The sequence below is a fragment of the Protopterus annectens genome, chromosome 7.part0 (assembly GCF_019279795.1).
Source record: "Protopterus annectens isolate FY-2018-M chromosome 7.part0, PAN1.0, whole genome shotgun sequence".
NCBI classification, from domain to species: Eukaryota; Metazoa; Chordata; order Ceratodontiformes; family Protopteridae; genus Protopterus; species Protopterus annectens.
The window spans coordinates 792,860,659-792,879,609 of NC_056739.1; the positions used below are offsets into that span (position 1 = coordinate 792,860,659).

The 18,951-nt window shown below is 45.3% G+C and overlaps 1 protein-coding gene across 1 annotated transcript in view; it reads left to right on the forward strand.

Annotated features, from left to right (window-relative positions):
* Positions 1-18,951, forward strand: part of DNAH2 (dynein axonemal heavy chain 2) — a 6,636,854-nt gene that overhangs the window by 2,368,115 nt on the left and 4,249,788 nt on the right. The window contains exon 31 of the mRNA XM_044077324.1: positions 14,358-14,575. Coding sequence (XP_043933259.1) covers positions 14,358-14,575 — 218 coding nt within the window. The remainder of the gene's footprint in view (positions 1-14,357; positions 14,576-18,951) is intronic.

An 18,951-nucleotide genomic window follows, 5' to 3' on the forward strand; every position in this document is an offset into this window, starting at 1 on the left:
TTGCATTTATAATATCCTCTGTAATCTCTGCTTTCAGTATTCCTTTCTGGTGTTTTATTGCATTTATAATCTCATCCTCTGTAATCTCTGCATTCAGTATTTTCACCTTGTTTTCATTTACTCTCTCCCCATATTATGGCTTACTACCTGCTGCCTTTCACAGTTGTTTTCTTTGCTAAGCTTGATACAGTCCCTTGTAAATGTCTTTACATAATGCAAACCATCTTAAGTCTCTGAGTTTTAATCATAATTATCCTTGTTTTGAGACTGCTCATTAATTTTCCTTGACTTGCCAAAGATTTTACTTTTTAGCTACATGGTCTGATTTAATCACCATGGTCAATATATCACCAGGGTGCTCACACCTGTCATGTTTCCATAGATTTCCAGATGCTCAGTAAGGTCAAAAGATAAGAACTTGATTGAGTCTCATAAGAGTTTGTTTCCTGTGGTATTTCTTATTTAGGATCCCACTTGGTTATGTTATCACCACTGAGATACAGCCCATTTGGAGACTATTTTGGCACATTTTTTTTTATCTGATCTTTGGAAGAATTTATATTCCTGCTATGCTACAGAACTACACTGCATGGTTACAATGTAGAACCAAAAGATTCTTGGGTGCTTGATATGCAGTCACATTAGCACCCCCCCCCACTCTGAATTCATTGGACATGGGATTTGTCCCATTCTAAAGAAAAAGCGCCTAAATCAGAGGCAGCGTACATAGCACCCCTCTCAGTCCTCCTCTAGTCATACCCAGGATACCTTTTCCCAGGAACTGAGAAGCATCATTGGATGCTTGACATGTAACATTGTATCAGATAAAGACAGCTAAGAGTGTATTCTTGGTACATTACATCCTGCTGGGTTCACTGGTGCAAAGGATGTGAGCACTCGTTAAATGCTTGATGATTACATTCTGAGTTTGGTTGATCCTTTTGTTGTCTTAGTCTATTCCTGAGTTCAGGTCAGTGGCTTTGCCAGTAAAAATTCAACCACTGCGCCACTGGCCTACTGAGTCTAACAATCTATCTTTTGTAACTGAAGTGCATCACTCACTGACTTCTAGGTTCATTGCTTATTACAGGCATACATACCTCATTTTTGCAGAATGTCCAGATTTTTGCCTCATATTTTTAGTCAGTTTCTCATAAAATTGGATAGCATAGTGGTGCAGCAGTAGCATTGTCGCCTCAAAGCAAGAGGTTCTCCGGTTCGATTATCAGCTGGGGTACCTTCTGTGCGGAGTCTGCATGCCCTCCCTGTGTTCATATGGGTTTCCTCCAGTTTCCTCCCATGTTATAAAGACATGTCTAGAGCGTTTCTGCCCTGGCCTCCACTGAAAATTGGCTTTGTTCCAAGTCAAACTTTCCCGGTAAACAAATGTTAAATAAATAAATTGTGGTTTTCTGACAAATCATTGGGAAATTTTTGAGGGTTGAAGTCAGAAAATAGACAGACATTTGAGTTTCAGACTTCATACCCTTCAGAAAATTCATGCTAATGCAATGCCTTTTAATGTGAAGTCCCGACTCTTCCCCTTGGTGCTTTGGCACGGATGAGTTTGGCTCCTACCTTGGGCTCGGAGCCGGCAGTTCTGGTGTGGGAGGTGTCTTTGGCCCTGGGTGCTTCCTTGCATCGAAGCCATGGGGCCTTCGATGCCATGAGGAGGGCTTTGTCCCTCCAGACTGCCACAACCTCTGATATGGCCACCTCCTCCCGAAAGGCGCCTGATTCTTCTCCGCTACCACAGATTCACCATAAGCGTAGGGACCCAGAGCCTCAAGACGCCCCTTTGGGGGAACCCTGCTCTTCCGAGACCTCCCCAGACATTCCCACTGAGGAGGTACCTTGGAAGAAGTTATGTAAGAGGGTAAGAGGAGACATTTAGATTCCTGCCAGGAATCCATCACGTCGGACACCAATTTGGAGGAATCGGAAGGGTCCCCAAGGTCTCCCTCTGAGGATATCTCCTTCGGGGGTATCCTTGAGATTCTTAAGCAGAGGGGTAACTGGCAGCCCCTAAACCCTGCCGAGGATGAATCGGTGCTCCTGAAGGCTTTTGGGTCCTGACCCTCCATCTCCTGGGTGTTGCCGGCCTTCAATGAGTTGATGGATCTTTTGTCTCGAAGTGCGTGGGAGTCACCAGATTCTATGGAGGCTGTTCCTAGGAGGCCCAACAAATACATTTCAGCGCCTCAAGATAAGTCCTTCTTATCCTAACCCATACCTGTTGATGCCATGGTGGTGACGGCAGCCACTAAGAAAGAGGTGACTGAGATTTCTACGTCTGTCCATCCTCCTGAAAGAGAGTCTTGGATCATGGACAGATACAGAAAGCGCATGTTCAGTTCTATGACCATTGCCCTTCAATCATTGAACTATCTAACCCACTTCACAAGGCTTCAGAGAGATCTGAAGGAGCTTGGAGATACTCTCCAGGGTGCAGTAGCCAATTCAGCGGTGGACAAACTGACGTCTCAGCTTGCTACCCTGAATTCCATCGTAAACTCTTTCATGCGCCTCGTGTCTTATGCAGCTGATGGAACGAGTAGGGCAGTGGGTACAGGAATTACTTTGCAAAGACATTCCTGGATGCGCTTATGTTCTTTTACGGAACCTTTCAAGTCGTCGTCTGTGAATGCCCCTTTCGATGGTTCTTCCTTGTTTGGACCAAAAGTTAGACAGACCCTCACCAGATGTGAGCAAGACGGTAAGACTCTGTCTGCCGTAGGAGTCTGTTTTTCTACCCCTACTAGACCTTATCCCAATGGTCAACTGGGAGGGAAAATGTGGTTCCATAAGACCCAAGGAGCCTTTCCGAACTCACAAGGTGAAACCTCCTCCAGGGGCAGAGGGGAGGCAATGGTGGAAGATGACGCCCACGCAGCAGAGGAGGTCCGCAGAACCAGGGTGATAGGGATCAGTTCCTTGGGAAGCCCTATCAGCGCTCCTGAAAGGAGGCCCGACTGTCCTGCTCTGGAGGCAGTCGGGGGATGTTTGTCTTTATACCTAGGAGCCTAGATAAAAATGTAAGAAGATCGATGGGTACAAAATGTTATATCCAGAGGATATTCCATCCCCTTTCTCTCTCAACCCAGACCAACAAAAGGAATCCCAGACGTTCCACCCAGTCTATGGGATGTGGCATCTGTAGAGGTCCAAAAACTATTGCAAAAAAGAGTCATCCAGCCAGTCCCAGCAGACCAGCAAGGATCCGGAACTTACTCAGGATTCTTTTTGGTACCAAAGAAGACAGGGGGCTGGAGACCTATTTTGGACCTCAGCAGACTCAACAAATATGTGGTAAAGACAAAGTTCCAGATGGTCACGCTTCATTCCATACTCCCGTTATTAGGGAAGGACAATTGGATGTGCTGTCTAGATATCAAAATGGCCAGGCCATCCAGGGATCATCTGCGCTTCAGGCTGGGAGCCTTTTGCGCTTCAGGCTGGGAGCCAGTCACTTCCAGTTTCGGGCCCTGCCTTTTGGTCTCACTACAGCCCCCAGAGTGTTCACCAAATGTATGGCAGTGGTCATGGCTCACTTGAGATATTTAGGAATCCGGGTGTTTCCTTACTTGGACGACTGACTCCTTACCGCTCCCACCAGGCATCAACTTATTCTGGCAAGGGACATTGCCTTAGATGTATGCTTCCAACTAGGTATTACGATAAATTCAGAAAAGTCTGCTTTATTGACATCGCAGCGTACAGTCTTTATAGAAGCAGACTTAGACACGGTCAGCATGTCCCTGAAGCTCTCTCCCAAAAGAGTGATTACCCTTAGACAACAAATTGTGGATCTCCTGTCAAGACAAAAAGCACCAGCATCGCAGATTTTCAAGTTGCTCGGCACTATGGCAGCAGAGATTATTGCAATACCCCTTGCGAGATCTCACATGCGCATTCTTCAGTGGCTGCTATTCACACAGTGGACATTTCAGGACTTACCGATGAATCACCCAGTTCTGATTACCAACTCTTGCAAGGACGATCTTTGGTGGTGGCTAATGTCTGAGACGGTGACTATGGGATGTCCATTTGTCCTCCCGGCTCCAGTTGCAACAGTAACCACGGAAGCCTCCCTGACTGGGTTGGGGGGGGCATTATCAGGGACGGACAGGCTCACGAGGCTCATTTGCACATAAATGACCTGGAGGTGAGAGTGGTTCTTGTAGCATTGCAGTCCTTTCAAGACTCTCTTCCCCTAGGCATGATTGCGATCCAGTCAGACAACATGTCTGTAGTCTGGTACATAAACAAACAAGGAGGAACCAAATCTTACCCCCTATGTTGAGAGTCGCTAAGATTATGGAAATGGGCAGAGTCCACCCAGTGCTTTCTGATAGCAACGTACATCCTGTGGAAATCCAGCGTGATAGTGGACAGACTCAGCAGAGCTATTCTGTTGCCTCATGAGTGGTCTCTCAGAATGAAACAGCAGAAATGATTTTCCGCAGATGGGGCCAGCCTTGCTGCTACCTTTTTGCCACCTCCACAAACACCAAGTGCAGCAACTACTTTGCCCTAATCCCTCAACAAGGACTCATCCACGATTGGCCCCCGGGACTCCTTTATGCATTCCCTTCATTTCCCCTGATTCCCAAAGTCTTAAAGCCAGTTTTCTGGGCAGGACACTTATCTTTATAGCCCCATATTGGCCTTGACAAATTTGGTTCCCCTTCCTGAAGCCTCATCTACTGGAGGAGCCTTGGATTCTGAACCTAGTGCCGGATCTGTTGACCCACTCATCAGGAGCTCTTCACCCTTCTCTCCAGTCCATCAAACTGACAGTGTGGCTGCTCCAATTCCCAAAATAACCTTGACCCTTTCCTGGCATCCATTTCGGATATTTTGGAATTTCTAACAAAACTGTTCAATGAAGGAGCTGCAGCAGCAACCATTCGAGTCCAACTGGCTGCTTCTTCTGATTTTCATATAGGTGCATCTGAAAATGATAATCTGAAGTTGTTAATTTTCTTCCTATTCATTACTGATGGGTTCAGTTCCAAGCCCACCTTATACCAAGCTTGCGTGCACCAAAAACTCTCGAGCTAAGATGCTGCCCACAATACCCTTCACTCAGTTACCCCAGATCTCATTTGCAGCCATATAGCAGCATTTCACCGAGCTCTCCAACTAAGTGTTATATTTTTTCAAATTTTATCAGTATTTGTGAGTTCTTTGCTGTCAGTTTGTTATCTTTTCTCTAATTACTCACTCAACTCTACCCACAGGTATTTCTTTTTCATACCATTGTTGGTATTGACCCTTTTACCCTTGTGGTATTCCCAGTACCATTGTTGGTATTTTCCCCTCTCTCTATAACTTTCTTCTACTTGTGTGTGTTTCTTCTGTTATGTCGGAAAAAAAAGGGAATACGGGGTTTAAACACTGCTCTTCTTGCAGTGGTAAACTCCCGAATAGTCATTTACATGAAGAATGCGTGTCTTGTTAGGGGGGTTCCGCACTTATCGGTGAAACCTCCATGTGACATTTGTACAAGCTTCAGTCAGCAGACGCTGAATGAAAGACAAAACAAGTTAATCCTTAAGGGCCTGCTTCCTTTGCCTTTTTCGGAGGCTATTTCTGCGTCAGAGGTCTCATCCCCTCCTCCTGTAGACAAGAAACATCCTTGTTCAGACCCCTCTTCACTGGCCAGTGATAGGGGCAAAAATCATAAGCACAAGGCCCACCAGACTTTTACCGAGCACCGTATCGCCTCCTTAGTTCCAGCCACCTTGTCTCCGAGTTTGGCTCCAGTGCTTCATACCGAGGTCAACTCGTTGGCACCTGTCCCGGCTCCGATGACTACGGCACCCACTACAACTTCAGTTCCGACCAGTTTGTCTGTCTCTACCTCGGCACCAGCGTCCCAAATCTCCGCTTCAACGTCTGTTTCAGAGCCGCTATTGACCTCCAACCCCAGCTGTGACCTCGGCGCTGATTGTTCCCCTGCTGCCGATTTCCAAACTGGAATCGTCTGTGCCATTTTTCAATACACCACGGATCCAGTACTCCCCGTCTGCAGACCAATTTGCCAGACAAGCCTTCAGCCCCTTTTTGGACCAGCCTGATTCCCCTTCAGGGGCATCGGTAAGGTCCACCAGTAGCCTATCAGAATTGGATGTGGTGTGCCTCTTTGATCAGCTGCTGACCGCCAGGGGAATTAAAAAATTTCATAGAGCCCATCCCACTCTGGGCTTTGGGTCTATTACCCCAGTATTCTCCTCCCTTGGATCCCTCGGTTCCGAGGCTCATATTTCCGATGTTTGTGAGAGAACCCCCTTACCTCTGCACCGACAATGACCATGTCTGAGGCTCTGAGGCTCCTTTTGGTGTCTGTTCCATTGGAACCCACCCTTCCTCAATCTCATACTTGGGGGGTGGAACCCTCGGTTCCGGCCACAGTTCCGGTTGTGTTGCCGGTTTTATGTTTGGGTCCGAGGGTGACTCCCACCCTGGTTTTGCTTGAGGTTCCGTCCCCGGGAGCGGACCGTGGAGCAGGATGTGACTCCGGTTCCGAAATTGTCTTCTTCATTTCTGGGCTCCCATTCCTCTTCATGCGGGCCTCCTTCCCAGATGATGGAGAGGGTGCTTGCTTCGAGCAATCCTCCTATGTCGGACCTTCCACCCATTCCTTCTGAGCTGCAGCTATCAAAGGCCACCCCACCTAGGAGTCCGAGAGCGCAAGGCCCAGGAAACCGCTGTTCAGGGTATTTCCCCTTCTGAGTCTTCTTCGGATGCTCCCATCAAAGAACCCCCTCAGAAATGGGCGTGTAAGAGGAAACACATGGACTCCCCAGAGGAGTCCCTCACAGAAGATAATGGACTACGATGATGAGGAAAGATCCCCACGGTCACCCCCTGACTATGTCTCATTTGGAAACAGAGGGGTGACTGGAAGCCCTCCAATCCTTCCTTAGAGGAATTCTTATTCCTGCAGGCCTTCTGCTGTTGGCCCTCTACTTCTTGGGTGAATCCCCCGCCGATGAGTTGGTCAAGCTCATCATGCAGTGGGCATGGAAGAATGCTGACACCGTTGAGGCCATCCCCAGGAGATCAGATAAGATGCTCTCCCCTCCAGAGGATCAACCCCATTGGTCTAGAGGTTTGCCAGTAGATGCTATGGTGGTAGCGGCAGCCACGAAAAAGGACCTTGCAGAGGAAAGTCCTGCTGTCTACCCGCCCAACAGGGAGTCCCGGGTGGTGGACAGGCTAGGGAAGTGAGTTTTTGCATCAGCGACCTTTGATGTCAGGTCTCTGAACATTTTGGCACATTTTACGAGGCTCCAGAGAGATCTCATCACCAAGCTCTCTGGAACCCTCGCGGGACAAGTTTCGGATGTGGCACATGATAAAGTTGCTTCCCAACTTGCCACCCTGGAGTCCATCACCAATTCGTCCATGAGGTTGCTGTCCCATGCAACTGAAGGAGTGGCTAGAGCTGTGGGTGCAGGAATAGTTATGAGATGCCAAGCCTGGATGCGCATTTCTGACCTCGTGGACTCCATCTTCCTTTTTAAATGCCCCTATTGAACCATCAGGTTTGTTTGGTGCTAAGGTCAAAGATATATTAGCCAGGTGCGAGCAGGGTGGGAAGACCTTGTTTGCCATGGGTCTACATTTTTCCAAAACCTCAGCGCTCCTTCTCCAGGAACCATTGGAGTGGAAAGATGTGGCACAAAAAGTCTCAAGGTCCTTTCCGTGAGGCACGTGGTGAGGACTCCCCCAGAGGCAGAGGGGGTTCCAATAATGGAAGACGCCCCTTTCGGGGCAGAGGGGGTCCCCGAAATCAGGACTCCAGAGATTCTTTCTCGGGAAGACTGTATCAGCGCTCCTGAAGCGCTGCCCGATTGCTTTCCTCTGGAAGCAGTCTGGGCGCATTTCTCTCTGCACCAAGCTGCCTGGCTCTCTATTACAAATTATTAATGGGTGCAGAGAATAATTTCCAGAGGCTGTCACATTCCCCTAATCTCTTATCCAAGACCAATGAAATCCCTTCCTGATGTTCCACCCAGTCACTGGGAGGAGGCAGCTTCTGAAATATGAAAGCTGTGTGAAAAACGAGTCATCCAACAGGTCCACCCAGACCAGTGTGGATCAGGGTTTTACTCAAGATTCTTTTTAGTGCCAAAGAAGACCGGGGACTGGAGGCTCATTCTGAATCTCAGCCAGCTAAACAAATCAGTGATTCAGACCAAGTTCCACATGGTCATGATTCAATCCATCCTCCCCTTTCTGTGGAAGGGTGTGTGGATGTGCTCGTTAGACCTCCAGGATGTGTATTACCACATCAAAATGGACAAACGCTCCAGGAGTCTCCTTCACTTCCGGCTGGGAGCCAATCACTACCAATTCAGAGCCCTGCCATTTGGTCTTTCGACAGCCCCCAGAGTGTTCACGAAATGCCTAGCAGTGGTCACAGCTCATCTGAGACTTCAGGGATTCCAGGTGTTTCCGTATTTAGACAATTGGCTCCTCTCGCCCCCACCAAGCACCTTCTGGTCAGGGCCCTCTGCTACACACTAGTACTAGCGGAGTTGCTGGGCATCACCATCCACTGGGAAAAATCCAACCTTCAGCCCTCACAGCAATTGGAATTTATAGGGGCAGTATTCAACACTCAATCAAGTCTGGCCTCTCTTCCCCTTCACAGGCTTCAGAGATTAAGGGCACAAGTTCAAATGATACTCTGTCGAAGAAAGGTGTCTGCAAGGGAAATTCTTCAGCCTCTGGGATCTATGGCGGCAGCCATCCCAATTGTTCCCCTAGCTAGATTACACATGAGACTGCTACAATGGCTCCTTCTTTCCCAGGGGATATCCAGTCTTCATCCCCTGAGCTCACAGATTCTCATCACCAACACCTGCAAACAAGATGATCTCTGGTGGATGAGTACAGACGAACATCTTTGGTGTCACCCCTTCCAGGCTCCCCAACCCAGCATCACGGTGACCACGGACACTTCCCTGATAGGGTGGGGGGGCCACTTCCAGTGAAAGTCAGTCCAAGGCATGTGGTCCAGCGTAGAGGTCAACTTGCATATCAGTGTCCTGGAGTTAAGAGCGTTGCTATTGGCATTGCAAGCATTCCATCCACACCTTCCGTCAGGAACGATTGCTATCCAATCCATTGTCCATTGTCTGGTACGTAAACAGGGGGGGACCAAATCCTACCCCCTATGTCACGAAGCCATGAGAATCTGGCATTGGGCGATAGCTTCCAACCTCTTTCTGATTGCAACGCATATCCCGGGGAGCTCCAACATGATTGTGGACAGACTGAGCAGATGCATCCTCCGTCCTCATGAGTGGTCTCTCAATCTGAGTGTGACGGCAGAAATCTTCATCCTTTGGGGCCAGCCATGCTGCTATCTTTTCGCCTCCCTTTCAAACACAAAATGCAGCAGATACTTTGCCCTCTTTCCCCCTCACGAGGAGTCACCGAGAGACGCTTTGATTCACGATTGGCCCACGGGTCTCCTTTATGCTTATCCTGTGATACCTCTGATCACCCTTTTTTTAAAGAAAGCTATTTGGTTGAGTAGCAAAGTGATCCTCATTGCCCCTTTCTGGCCTCGTCAAGTGTGGTTTCCCTTTCTCCGACCTCATCTGTTACAACCTCCGTGTATCCTAGACACTCGTCAGGACCTCATGTCTCACCCACAAGGGCTGACTCCACCAAATCTATCCACTCTCAAGCTGACGGCTTGGTGTCTCCACTTGCATTAGTTGCCAGGCAGGAAGCCCTGTCCTCATCTGTCCGTGATATTATCCTGGCCTCCCATAAACCATCCACCAGAAAACTTTACAGGGACAAATGGAAAAGATTCTCTATCTGGTCACATAATCGAAAGCTAGATCAGTTTTCAGCTCCTGTAGCTACTATTCATTACCTTGCTGAGTTGTTTGACAGTGGTGCATCAGCTTCCACCATTCAAGTCCATTTAGCAGCTATTTCCAACTTCCATAATGGTTCAGATGGAGTCCTGCTTATTTCCACCTGACTTTGCAAGACCTTCCTCAAGGGAATTTTCCACAGCAGACCTCCCATCAGGTAGCCGGTGGAGGCATGGAATCTCACACGGGTTCTCCAGTCTCTCTCTCTCTACCCCCTTTTGAGCCTTCTGCGACATGAGATCTAAAATTCCTGTCATGGAAATCCTTGTTTCTGGTGGTGGTCACTTCAGCCAGACAAATATCTGAGTTGCAAGCCTTATGTATCAAGAGCCCTTATCTGATCTTCCATAAGGACAGAGTATCACTTCGTACTAATCCATCCTTTATCCCCAAGGTGGTTTCCGACTTTTCTTTTAACCAGTCCATTAAGCTCCCTGTATTCTTTCCAAATTATTCAAACAAGGAAGAATACTGCCTACATTCATTGGACGTTCATAGACATTTACGTTGCAAGCCTTCTGTATCAAGAGCCCTTATCTGATATTCCATAAGGACAGAGTATCACTTTGTACTAATCCATCCTTTCTCCCCAAGGTGTTTTCCGACTTTTCTGTTAACCAGTCCATTGAGCTCCCTGTATTCTTTCTAAATTATTCAAACAAGGAAGAATACTGCCTGCATTCATTGGATGTTCATAGACAATTACATTTCTACCTGGACAGAACTAAGTCCTTTCGCAAGTCGGACCATTTTTCATTTCCTTTTCTGGTCCTAGAATGGGGTGTGCAATATCTAAATTTACTTTGTCAGAATTGCTCAGGGATTAAATTAGCTTCTCATATTCGCTTAAGAATGAATCTAAGCCTGATCAAATCAAAGCTCACTCAACTAGGGCTATCGCAGCATCGGTTGCCTTCCACTCTAGGGCCTCCATAGATGACATCTGTGCAGCAGCCATTTGGGCTGAACCCCATACCTTCATCAAGCATTACAAATTGGATCTGATCTCCAGCAGAAGAGCGGCCTTTGGCTCAATGGTTCTCAGGAATGTTCTTCCATAAGGGCCACCCAGGTTCTCCAAGTAGCTTGGGATTCTGTCCCATCAGTGATGAATAGGAAAAAGATTAACAACTTCAGATAAAGAAGTTATGTCTTACCATAACTTTGCATCTGAGTTGTTGATCTTCTTCCAGTCATCACAGCCTCCCACCGACCCCCACCAAAGGCTCCTGGCAGATCTTCTTGATCTTTGTGGTGTTTCAGGGTTTCTGCACAGAGATGGCCTCTGACTTTCTGTTTCTTCTATATGTTGCATGCAAACTCGATCTGAGATAACTGAGTGAAGGGCATTGTGGGTAGCAGCTTAGCTTGAGAGTTTTTGGTGCACGCAAGCTTGGTATAAGGCCGACTTGCTTCCGAGGGCTTGGAACTAAACCCATCAGTGATGACTGGAAGAAGATCAACAACTCAGATGGAACGTCATGGTAAGACATAACTTCTTTTTATGTCTAATAAGTTGGCTAAGGCTTTTTTGAAAGGTATGATGCACTTAAAACCACCAATCAGATCTCCTACTACTCCGTGGAACTTAAATCTAGTCCTGTCCAAGATTATTCTCCCACCCTTTGAACCTGCTTCCTCTTGTGAGATGAAATATCTTTCTTGGAAGACCATTTTCTTGGTGGCCATTACATCAGCAAGCAGCATTTCAGAGTTGCAAGCCCTTTCTATTAAGCAGCCTTACTTAATATATCACAAAGATAAGGTTTCCCTCAGAACGAATCTGTCGTTCTTACCAAAAGTGTGTTCAGAATTCACACTTAATCAGATGATTGAATTACCTGTTTTCTTTCCCAATCACTCAGATCAGTTGGAATATTTGCTTCATAAACTTGATGTCCATAGACAACTTGGCTTCTATTTGGACAGGACAAAAGACCATATGAGGGCTGATCAGCTGTTTGTCTCCTTCTCAGATTGTAAAAAAGGTGCACCAATCTCCAAATCTAGCTTGTCTAAATGGCTCTCTGATTGTATATCCTTTATTTACCATGAAGCAGGTATTGCATTACATGACAAAGTCAAGGCTCATTCTGCAAGAGTGGTTTCTAATTCTGTAGCCTTCTTGACCAGGTTACCTATTGATTCAATTTGTGCAGCTGCCACCTTGTCAAATCCACATACCTTTATATCTCACTACAAAGTGGACAAGGCCTCTAGGGACAGAGATTCATTTGGGTCTGCTGTCCTTAAGCAGGTACTCCTGTGAGCCACCCAAGATTGTGGTGCTGGGGAACGCTACCCATCAGTAAGAATGAAGGAGAGATTGAACAACTTCACATAAAGAAGTTTTGTCCTTATAACGTTCCATGTGAGTTGTTCTTCTCGCCTTCATTATTACGACCCCTCCCCACCTACCCCCATCCAATGTATGGAAGTTCGAGAGATTCTATCTTGGTTTTGGTTCTCTTGAGGAGTTTCCTCTCACAGTGTTCTGTATGATTTCCTTGAAATCTGGGGTAGATTTTACGCTGGTTGCAGCAAACAAGATCTGGGGAATGTAGTGGTGCATTGTGGGATAGGGCTTTGGCCTCGAGCTGTTAGAGACCTCAAGCTTTGCAATTTGGCCGACTCAGAGCCAAGGACTGGCTCTGAACTCATCAGTAATAATGAAGACGAGAAGAACAACTCAAATGGAAAGTTATGGTAAGTGCATAACCTCTTTTTTTTTTAGCAACTTTCTAAGCTTGTAAGGGCAATATTTAAACAGTGTCCTTATTTTGGGGCCTTTGTTCCCCCATTATTTATGGCTTTGTTCAAATTACTTGATCTAAGAGGTTGAGAGTTATGCAGGCATACAGTCCATTAAGGAGTACAGCCTAGCCTAAACTCCTAATTTTCTGGTTAATTGACTTGCTAAAGGTCACACATTAGGCAAGTGAAGGCTGAGTGAATCAAACATTGTACCATAGGAAGTAACTTGTTAACAGCTCATAGCTTTAATCCTCTGTGCCAACTGCCAGGCCTCTACATTTTGATTACAAATAATAGAGAATTATAATCAGGTTATTTGATCATTACCAATTTGTATGTTTGAGACACGGACATCAAGAAATTTAACTTGTGTGTGAAGGTTAAGAAGTGAATCTTGGCATCCATGTCAACAATACATAAGCAGGGGATGACTGCAAAGACCTGATCATAATTCTTTGTAGTGCATGGAGCTTAACCTTCTTTATGTACTAAAGCAGTTAAAGGGAAAATGTGTAGGAGTTATAAGTGTCTTACAGCTTTGAAACCAGTAACGCAATTACCGCCGCTGCACAGCGAGCAGCAGCAGGAAGTACAGAAGTTTTGAAGTATGTTAAACACTTCATTCATATGCCTGCATTCTGCACTGCTGAATTTACTGTTAACCAGTAATATGTATTGTAAATATGATTCTTGTTTAATGCTGCTTATTTGTTATGTTGTTTTTATTGTTCTGTATTGGAGCTTATCTCCCCGGGCCTCTACTGAAAATGGACATGTATCCAGTTAAACTAGCCCGGTCAACAAATGTAAAATAAAATAAAATAAATAAATAAAATAAATTCAGCCAAGAAAGAAAGGCTGAAAGAAGTATTTAGGAGGATCGGACTCATTACATCCGAGTGATGCCTCCAGGTGCATCTGCAGTTAACGCCTACTGATGGCTCTAGGTGTCAAATATTGCTTGCTCATATTTGCAACAATAATTCCAAAATCATGCTATGTACAAGGTTTTAAAAGATTTCATCTTAAAGCTTACACAATGACAAACTCAACTCCATTAATATTTGACCTGTGTCTAGTGCAGGTAAATAGAAATTAACTGTTGTTTTTATGATATTAATTTATGTAGATAGAATTTTCAGTTTTCTAAATAGCTCAACAACCAAGTAACACAGAACTCCTTAGCCTCATATGAAAGCTCTCAGCTAAATGAATAAAATGCTGTTGACGGTATGTATGTAATGTGAGTGGTTGCTGAGATATTGTAAGGTTTTTTTTTACAAAATATAAATGAAATAGTTACTGTGTTTACTGTGACTTGCAAAATTTGGTTCAAGACCTAGAACCTAAAGAATAATACCACTATAAAAATACTCTGTGCTGGAGAGTTTGCCATTTATACTTCTTTCATAACCCCTATGGTTCCAGAAATATGATCATTTGTTTGAAATGTGAAGACATAATTTAATTCTGTCAAAAGGTTTAGGTTCTGCCCATTGAAAATTACAGTGGAAACTTTCTGAGCTTCATTGGAGTGAATGAGTTAACCCATATGCTGAGGCAGAATGAAAATGGACAACACAGATGCTCAGTTGTGGTGAGTACATAACTTTTAATTTTCATTTCTTCTGCCTTATGGAAAGTCAGCCTTTTTTGAAGTGAAATTATTGACCTTGCCCATGTAATTCTAAACAGGTATGCTGGAGAAACTGTCGGAGATGAATACCAAGCTGGAGGAGATCCAGAAGTCTCTCGACATGTACCTGGAAACAAAAAGGCAGGTCTTCCCTCGATTCTACTTCCTGTCCAATGATGATTTGTTGGAAATTCTGGGCCAGTCCCGTAACCCTGAGGCTATACAGCCTCACCTCAGGAAGTGCTTTGACAATATCAAGTCTCTTAAAATGCAAAAGGTAAGGGAGTAAAACTAATGCTGCTTAGAAACAAGTTGAGTGGTGCAGAATAATTTATATTTATGTATCTGTTGGTCCATAGACCCTTTTCTTCCAGACCTCTGTCCAAGTGGTACGTACAGTGCATCATAAATTTGATTACAAAACAATTGACAAAAATACAAGTAGATCACTGTTTCAGATAAATAAAATGAATATATGACTGAAGGAACAAGGTGTGCAGTTGTGAAGATGATACATAGTATTTGCTCAGACAAGAGAACTAAATATATAATGATACAAGGTTGAAGACCAAAATGAGGAGTTTCAGCACCACAGGCATAATAGGACATTGCAGCTGAGTTACCCAAGACATTCTATACAGTAATGACTGACACAACTGAGGAGCTGAGGCAGAACTAAGCAGTTTGAACATCCATGGTGTCTGAAACATTTACACATATTTATTTTATTTATTATTTATTTAGTTATTCAATGATGAGGGCTGTGACAGTGAGGTAGAAGCAATAAAACCCTAGTAGACTTGACCGCAACCCCCCTGCCTAGGTTATATCAGTGGGCTGTATGCTGCAGGAGTGAGTGCCCAGTGTTAGCATATTTGTCCTGTGGAAGAGTTGGTAGAATCCTGCAGCAGGAGACCCATTTGAGTACCACCAAGAAGTGTCCTTTGCATGCTCAGAGACATGAAAACATAACTCAACCAGTAAGTAGCTGAACTTGTATGAGTGCACTGATGTAACTGAAGTGTGCATCCTTATTGTGGTTTGGCATAGCAGTGCACTGCATTGTGCTTAATGGAGAAGGGATTCAGACATAGAAACTGCTGGCCCCGAAAAGATGAAAGATTTTTAAAACTTCCACTGAGAGAGGCAACTACCTTGAACAGAGTGATGTAGGATGCTGAATCTCCGTAAGACTGTGGAAAGAATAATCAGTGGTTTGCTGAAATAGGCTTTAATGTTGAGTTGATAAGGGTCCAAAACGAGAATATATGAACATAAAACTGATTACATCTAAGGCAGGGAGCACAAACATTTCTGACATGTATAGTGTACACTGAAATGCTATTGAAATGAAGTCTTTGCATCATTTATTTTATTTTATTTTATTTATTTATTTTATTTGTACTTGTTTTCCAGGGTAGAGCACTGATCTCTTTGGACCTCTTTCAGACTCAGGCTGGGAGTGGTTTCTGGTTAACTGGCTTGCTCAGAGTCACATAGCTAAGCAATAGAAGCTGAGGGAATTAAACCTTGCACCACAAGACACAGCTCATTTGACAGTTTAACCATGTCACAGTCTCTGCTTGCCTTTGTAACTGTAATTTATACACATTCAGAGTCCACTCCTCTCTCTGTACCCTTCATTTTCTTATGGTTTACTAATAACCTCTTTTCCTGTATAGCTGTACTCTGTAATGATCTGTTCAGCAATACTGTTGCACTCTGTTCTCTGCTACTTTGCTGCACTTCTTCGAAGCAGTGCTTTATATTAATTTGTACTTCACATTCTGTATGGGATAATTTGCATTGACTGATAATGGTCTGATAATCTTTTATGTGGTAAGTGCATAATAGGTCAGTCAGTTCACCAATGGTCATTTGGAATGTCCTGCATGGATTATAGGTTCATAGGTTCGTACTAGGCTATCTGCCCTAGGGCATTTATAAGCCTAGCCAGAGTGTATGTGGCTTTCGCCACCCCTTGGGATGAGAATACTACGCCCATTTAGGGTTTAGTTTACTGTGCCTCTGTCTAGTAGTGACACAGAGATGACCCCCAGGGTAAACCTACGATCTCCCATCCACTCGTCAAGATTTCTCTTGAAGAGAGTTAGTGAGGGGCTCTGCCTAACATGGACTGGGATTCTGTTCCAGAGTGTAGGGAGCCTCTGGGTTATGAATCTGTCCCTCCAGCACGTCCTATTTATTTCTGTGTTGAGGTTCAAATCTCTTGCTCTCGTGGCTCTGATGGATTTGGATTTTCTGAGGTGGAGCATGTCCATTAATTCCGGATTGGACATGGCCTTGTACGTCAGGCATAGATCACCTCTGAGTAGGCGGTATGCGACTGAATAGATCTGGAGTTTCTTCAGCCGGGCAGCATATGACATATGTTTGAGACCCTTTATCCTCTTGGTGAGGAACTTTTGGGGTCTTTCCAACTGCTGCAGGTGTTGATTAAGATACATCCCAAATGGGGCATTGTACTCAATCATGGGCCTGATAAGAGAACAGTACAAGGGCACAATGACCTCTCTTGATCTAGATGTGAATCCCTTCATGATAAAGTGGGCAATATAGAAGGTCTTCCTAACCACCTTGGCAATGTGAGTGTCAAATGAGAGGTTACTGTCAACTTGGTTCCCTAGGTCCCTGGTTACCTCTTCCGTACTTAATGGATTACCACCTATGTGGTAATTTGTGGGTACCTTGTTTTTCCCAAAGGGTATGACTATATATTTTTTGGCGTTCAGTTTAAGGCCATGGCTCTGGCACCAATTATCCATTTCTATGAGGCCTCTCTGAAGGATGCTTGTGTCCGCTGGAGTATCAATTATGGCACCCAGTTTGCAGTCATCTGCGAACTTTGTCAGCCACAATCCTCCTATGTTTGCTTGCACCTCAGAAAAATAAATGCCGAACAAGAGGGGTCCCAGGACTGAGCCCTGTGGGGCACCGCTTGTGACTGGCTTAGAGTCTGACATGGCTCCAGCAGTTTTGACCTTGTAGGTTCTGTCCTTGAGCCAGTTTGCAACCCATCTTGTGACATATGGGTTTACATTTAAGCTGGTGAGTTCGTCTATGCTGCCCGAGTGGGGTATTGTGTCGAAGGCTTTTGCAAGGTAAAGGTAGGCTGTGTGAACTGCCTTACCCTCATCAATGGCCTTAGTGACTGTTTCAAAAAAGTCGACCAAGTTCAAAAGGCAGGATCTGCCTTTGACAAAGCCAAATTGGGTAGGATCCAATGTCTGTAGGTCCCCAGTGTCTTTGTTTATGAGTTCCATAATGATCCTTTCCATAGCTTTGCAGACCAGGCTCGTCAAGCTTATGGGGCGGTAATTTCCAGGGTCCGTAGAAGTACCGCCTTTGTGGAGTGGGACCACTGTTGCTGTACGCCACTCTTTGGGTACATATCCTGTAGTAAGGCTAAGATTAAACAGCAGCCTTATGTGTGGGTTTAGTTCCTCTTGGAGTTCATGTAGCACGCAGCCCGGGACACCGTCCGGTCCCATTAATGCTGTGTTTTTAGCTTTGGAGAGGGCGGCTCTCATCTGGGCATCTGAGATGTTAGGAAGGCTACACTCTGCTGGGATAGATATTTCTCCTTTTTGGGGGGGGGGGGGGAGAAATTTGCACTGAACCTGTCTGCCAGAATGTTGGCAATGTCTGTGGGTTCAGTGTATTTTGTGTCATTTTGGACTAACTCTGAGGTTTCTTAACATAGCTAAAGAAGGCCTTGTGATTGTCTTTTGTGTCTTTTGCAATTTTTCTCTCAAAGTTGGCCTTGGATGATTTTATGAGTGATCGTAGTTTTTTGCTAGTACTGATCACAGATGCCTTCCCTTTTAGGGATTTTGCTCTGTCATGTAGTAGCTTCCTCCTCCTGTTGTAAAGTTTGTTAATGGCTGGGGTCCACCAGACAGGGCACCTGCCTTTGGGGGAATGGGTCTTGGTTTTATTAGGGATCGCATGATCCATGCATTCTTGAAGATGCCCGTAGAAGGCATTTATAAAGGATTCAGCGGTGTGGGTTGTGGTTTCCACTGGCCCAGGGGCCTTGAAGGATACCACTTCAGTCTTAAGAAGTGTGAAGTTGGCTTTTGAGAAGTTCTTCACTGTGGTCTTTTGTGCAGGGTGTGGGGGCGGGATGTGGATTTCCAGTGAGATTAATTTATGGTCTGATCTCACCAATGAGGGGTATACTTCCGGTGTGGAGCATTTTGTCCCCATGTTTATGATGGTCAGGTCTAGTATATTATCTCCTCTTGTGGGAGTGGTGATTAGTTGTTCCATCACATTTGAGTTTATGAATTCTAGGAACCTTTGGGCTAGGGTGTTGGGGCTTGAGTAATGTTCCCAGTCAATGTTTGGGTAGTTGAAGTCTCCCAATATGATGGTATTTGGAGAGACATTCATACTCTCCAGTGTCTTCAGGAAGGCTGAGTGGGTCTTCAGGAAGGCTGAGTGGGGTTCCTGAGTTTGAGAGGGTGGTCTGTAGCATGCTACAAACTGTAGGGCAGTTTTGCCTATGGTTAGTTGCACCTGGATGGTCTCCGATGCTTCGTGCATTGCCACTAACCTGGAGGTGTGGGTATCTTTGATGAATATGGATACTCCCCCTCCTTTTGTGGTTCGGTCCAGGTTTTGGACCCG